Source organism: Neofelis nebulosa, chromosome 3, assembly GCF_028018385.1.
Source record: "Neofelis nebulosa isolate mNeoNeb1 chromosome 3, mNeoNeb1.pri, whole genome shotgun sequence".
Taxonomy (NCBI): Eukaryota; Metazoa; Chordata; class Mammalia; order Carnivora; family Felidae; genus Neofelis; species Neofelis nebulosa.
Genome location: NC_080784.1, coordinates 123,222,648 through 123,227,711, shown reverse-complemented (window position 1 = coordinate 123,227,711; position 5,064 = coordinate 123,222,648). Strand labels below are relative to the sequence as shown.

At 48.3% G+C, this 5,064-nt stretch overlaps 1 protein-coding gene across 1 annotated transcript; it reads right to left on the bottom strand.

Annotated features, from left to right (window-relative positions):
• Positions 1-228: 228 nt before the first annotated feature.
• On the bottom strand, positions 229-4,317 carry DDIT4L (DNA damage inducible transcript 4 like). Its single transcript, XM_058721813.1, has 3 exons — positions 3,284-4,317; positions 2,839-2,978; positions 229-985 (listed from the first exon to the last, which is right to left on the bottom strand). The coding sequence occupies exons 2-3, from the start codon at positions 2,927-2,929 to the stop codon at positions 495-497; spliced, it is 582 nt and encodes a 193-aa protein (XP_058577796.1). The 5' UTR covers positions 2,930-2,978; positions 3,284-4,317; the 3' UTR covers positions 229-494.
• Positions 4,318-5,064: the final 747 nt, after the last annotated feature.

Sequence of the window (5,064 nt, the reverse complement as noted above, 5' to 3'; positions counted from 1 at the left end):
TACATTCTACCCTCCAGTCTAGGCACCCTTCATATTTGAGTCGGGGCAGGAAACTGGTGTGGGCCTCTGGAAGTTTTGACAGGCTAAGCATCATTAAGTTTCTGTGACTGAAAGGATCACTGTGGAAACATATAGAAAAAAAAAGCCATATGAAAATCGAACTAGGCACAGTTGGTTTACAGTCTCTTTAGCAAGACTACCTGGAAAAAGCGAGGTCACACGGAAAACTAAAGTGGATTGCTTCTTTTACTCCATGCCATTTTGTGAAAACATGTGATACAGGCAGAGAATGTACGCTTTCTCGGGTCCTTTCTCAAAGGCCATGAAATCAATCAGCCTTTTAGTTGGGTTGCTGTCAACGTGGAGGCATGGAAGGGAGATGACTCAGTGTGGGGTTTCTCGAGAGCAGGCAGGGTGACTACAAATGACTCTCAGGGGGCAGCTGCGCAGTTTTATTATCCAATTGTAAGAAGGACCTTTAAAATGTTTCCTCCTCAGCACTCCTCAATGACTGTTGTTCCAATCAAGGAGTAAAGCTTTTTCTTAACGAGGCGGAATCCTGAACTCAGGATCAGAGTCCGCCTGAGGCCAGATGAGAAGCGACCTCTGCTGAAGAAAAAGTCCCTGAAGCTAGTCCATGAGCAGTTCTCCTGCTTAAAGACAAGTGTGAGCTCAAAAGTGGGCACCACACTCGAATCACACACAATCTTATCCAGCTTTTTACATACGTTTTCAATTTCCAAGTTCACGTGCATAACACAGCCTCGCAGGCCACAGGGCTCAGTGGAGGAAAGCCGCAGGACATCTTGAGCGATTCTCTGGGTCAGTTTCTCAGGGACAAGGACTCTTGAGCAACCAAGTTTGGTTTGCTTTGATTTGGACAGACAGTTTTCCAGCATTTTAACCAAACTCTGGCAAGTCGTCTCCTCAAATATCACCTCATTGAGGTTGGGTTCAGGAACAACATAATCCCAGTAGTCAAAATCTGCAGAAAACGTAAGTTCCAGGTGAAAGAAAGAAACACACCAAGATAACAACGTTGGTGACTTCTATCTATCTACTATGTCTACCTGTTGCTAGTGTTTGTTTGGGAGTCCGGAGACTTCACTTTGCTGTTAGCTAGCTGGGTAACCCAGCAAGTCACTGAACGTCTCTGAGACTGGAAATTCATCCATGGGATAAAGGTTTTGATAAATAGGGCATAACCTTTTTTTTTTTTTTTTTTTTTTACACTTACATGCGTATACACACACAAGCTTACAGATTGTCTCAAAAATCCATATATGGTTATCTGAGAACACCAGTGATTTTTTTCTTTCTTGCTCCCTCACTTGTTCTGAGGGTTTTCTAATTTTGTTTTACAGAAAACACACATTACCTCTGGAATAAAAATGGTTATAATTTTTTTTGTTTTGTTTTGATGGACTGTTACTTTCTAAGATTATATGTGTTTGTTCTTGTAAAACACAGAAGTTTTGCTGCTGTTCCTTAGTGATGAACTTGGGATGAACTTACTGAGTTACATTAAATATTGAATTTGTGTCTTTCTTTCAAAGTCTCTACTGGAATGGTCTGCAGATCCCAATTTTAGCTTCAACCACTCTGATTAAAAACTGCTCAAAGGAAAGACCTTTGAGGTTCACGAGGATATTTATAACTGGCTGGGTAGTTTTCGTAGCCAAGCAAAACAAAACAGTCCTAGGAAAATAAAATTAGATTTGCTCAAAGGAAAAGAGATACTCTGCATTTGGTCACCTACTACCTCCCAAATTAATCCTACCACTTGGCAGGTTGCCACACCACACACACACACACACACACACACACACACACACACACAGAGTCAAGTGAGCAGGGCTCCTCTCCCTAGGCATACTTCACCTTCATTGACTCCTGCCTTTTCCTCTCTCCACATCATGCATTCAGTTAGATCATTTTTTTTTTATAACTAAATGAAACAAATACGCTCCTAATTAGAAGGCTCCGTATTTTACCTATATTGAAGACAGAGAATTTTAGAGCTTTGGCCTATAAAATTAGGTCATCAACCACTGTGCCTTCTAAATGAGGAAGACCCAAAGATCTTAGGCAATTTGTCTATGCCACACAGTTCCTTAGTGCCAGAGCAGTATGTTAACCTAGAAACTGCTGCTTAAAACTGCAAATGAAAATGTGTCCTGCACCACCGCTGTTTTAAAATTTCCTTTCGGCATTAAAAACAGAAGACTGGGTGTACGTACAAATAGAATACTACTCGGCAATCAAAAGGAACGCATACTGATCTAAGCCACAACATTAAAGGATCTCCACATCACTAGGCTGCCGGGAAGGAATCAGTTGTAAAAGTGTATATTACAGGATTCCACTTGCATGAAACTGTAGAGGCGAAACTAATTTATGGAGACAAAAAGCAGATCATTGTTTCCCTGGGGACAAGGGAGGGCGAGAGTGGAGAACTGATGGCAAATAGGTACATGAGAATTTGAAGGGAGGGGTGATGGCAGGGGTTCTAAGGGTGAACATATTTGTTAAAACACAAAACTGTACACTTAAAATTCGCCGTAACTTCACAACCCCATAAGGAATCTAGATAACTTTTAATCCCAAACAGCCTGTTGGCCGCAAACTAGACCATGCAGCTTTCGGTTATTTTATTTTTTGCTGCTTTTGTTCCTCACTACCATGAACAGAAGGTGCTAGAAAGTTTGGGAAGGAGTCTTTTCAGATGGATTTTGTAGTGCTCCGACATCAAGGAAAGGGGCGCCACCGCCCGCCCATCTCTTCTATCCAGGGGCTTCGACTCTGGAGTAGAGAAAGGCGAGCAGCTGGGAAACTCACCGTTCAGCAGGCTCCCCGGGTGGAAGCCATGGTCCAGCAACTCTGAAATGCTGCCCGGGTTCTTACTGCTCAAACTGCCAGTTGCAACCATGGTCAACGGCTCCGTTTCCCTCGCGGGGCAGAACGGCCTTTCCGGGGCGCTGGAAAAAGAAGGCAACAAGGGCAGATTTGCAAAAGGAGGCAAGACGTGCAGAGGCTTCTAAAATGCCCTGCGTCCCCGAAGCAAACTAGCCTAGCCAGTCATTTTCCAAAGGGGAGGGACCGGCCTCCGCAACTCCAGTTTACAAAGTCACTGGAGTGGAGAGGCCGGCTACAGCCGCAACCTAAAACGAATTCAAAGTTAGCAAAACTTGGAGCCAACCTGCCCCGCGGGGCTCACCCCTGCGCCCGGAACTGTAGAGCCCTCCGGCCCTGCTCCCTCCCCCAAGGCCTCAGCCTCGCTCACCTGCCTGGGGTTCCCTGGGGCGGGCGCGCTCGCCGGCTGAGCTGCGGGGTAAACGGAGGCAAGCACTCTCCTCCTCTCTCGGAGGCTCAGGGACCTGCAGACCCGAGCAGCGATCGGCCCCAAGCCCACGTAGCACCAGCTCCGACAAGCAGCATAGCCCCTAGGGCCGCGAGCACTTTATAGGCCCAGCCTTCTCACCCAGGCGCGGCCCGCCCACCTGCACCACCCCTCTGCGGCCCTGCGCCCCGCCCTTCCCGGGGTCGGTTCGCAATTCAACCCTGACTCTTGCAGCAGCCCAAGGGGAGCCGCTAGGAAGTTGAGGATAAGCTCGCAGCTGGGTAGACACCTGCTGTTTCCTGGGTGGGCCGCAGGTCACCGAGTCCGCAATTCCTGGTGCACGACTCTCCAAAAACTGACCACTCCCCTTCCACTACTAACTCGGATTCTTTGGCGCGACCCCACCCCCAGCGCGCGCGCACACTCTCGTGCTGCCTGTGCCCTGTTCAGATTCTGTCCCGGTCGGCTGGAGGCTTTCCGCCCTTTCCGTCCATTGCCATGGCTCGAGGCTTTGCTGTCTTATACTGAACACTTTGCTTATGTCTGCTTGGATGTTCAGCGAGCGTCATTTATGCACTTAGCTGAGGCCTCTAACCAAGTCAACTGTACTCGGTGTAGGTCCCAGGTTTCTACATCCTTCCCTTCTGGCCGCGGTCAGATCTAGTTTGCCTCTTCCGCTTCGGAGGCTCTCCAGCATTTTCGGAAGGGCTTCATCTTCCACTGAGCTCCCGGCACCCTTCCTGCGGTTTCATCCATGACTAATGCGTTTTCTCCGCGAGAAGGGTGAACCTGGGACTCTTCTAATTAGACCTGGCTCCAGAGCGCCGGGAGCTTGAATGAAGGGGAGTTTGCCAACAGAACTAAAAGCAAAACCATTAGTGGGACTTTAGCGGCTTCTTCCACCCTCCTGATCGTCAGGAGCGATTGTCATTCCCAGAGGCAGACATATCTGGCGAGCCCTGTTAGGGGGAGAAACCCGGTCGGGCAGCCTTGAAGGGGCTTGGGCGATGGAGATAACGGAGTTTTAGAACCTGCTAGGTAGGAATAATCCGTGTGTGGCTTGCTGCTCATTTCCTGAACCGAGCGCACCGAGAGACAAAGGAGTCGCGCAGAGTCAACCTGCTCGCACAACCCATGAGCAGGAGGCTAGACATTATGTTTTCTTTCAAAGTCACTAAGTCACCCTTTCCCTGCTTTGATGTGCAGCAGGAGGTGATCTGTTCCGAGTGGTCACTCCCAAAGAGGGTGGTGGGTCAGGAGAGGCGAGGGAGGGGATGCCTAGAGGGAAGACTGTCTACCAGTAGGAGGTTCTGGTGTTAGCTCCAGGTCTGGGATTATGTGTACGAGGATCTGTAGGTTAGGGCCTTGAAAAGCAGATTCAGCTGTCCAGGCTAAAAACTCTCAGTAAGAAAAACAACAACAGAAGGGGTAAGGAGGGTGTGATAAACAGATCAGTGGGAGGACACTGGGAGGCAGAGCAGCAGAAATTAAAGCCAGCTTGACAGTCCATTTTTAACTCGACTCCCGGCAGCTGCACTGCCTGAAGGTCAGGCCAGCCAAGGAAAGAGATGCTGATAGGCTGGTCTTTGAAAGCAGATTTCCACATCTATTTCAATAACAGAAAAGTGGGTAACAAACAAACCCATTTAAGCCCATTAAAAAGCAGTTTCAGTGGCTAGTATGTTCAGGACCAATAGATGGGTTCCTCCTGCTCTCATCCCCAG

Bases quoted from the DNA above. Each gene is read 5' to 3' on its own strand.
- DDIT4L (XM_058721813.1), bottom strand. From the start codon at position 2,929: ATGGTTGCAACTGGCAGTTTGAGCAGTAAGAACCCGGGCAGCATTTCA. The intron at 986-2,838 runs GTGAGTTTCCCA...CGTTTTCTGCAG, and splicing joins CCCGGGGAGCCTGCTGAACG to ATTTTGACTACTGGGATTAT.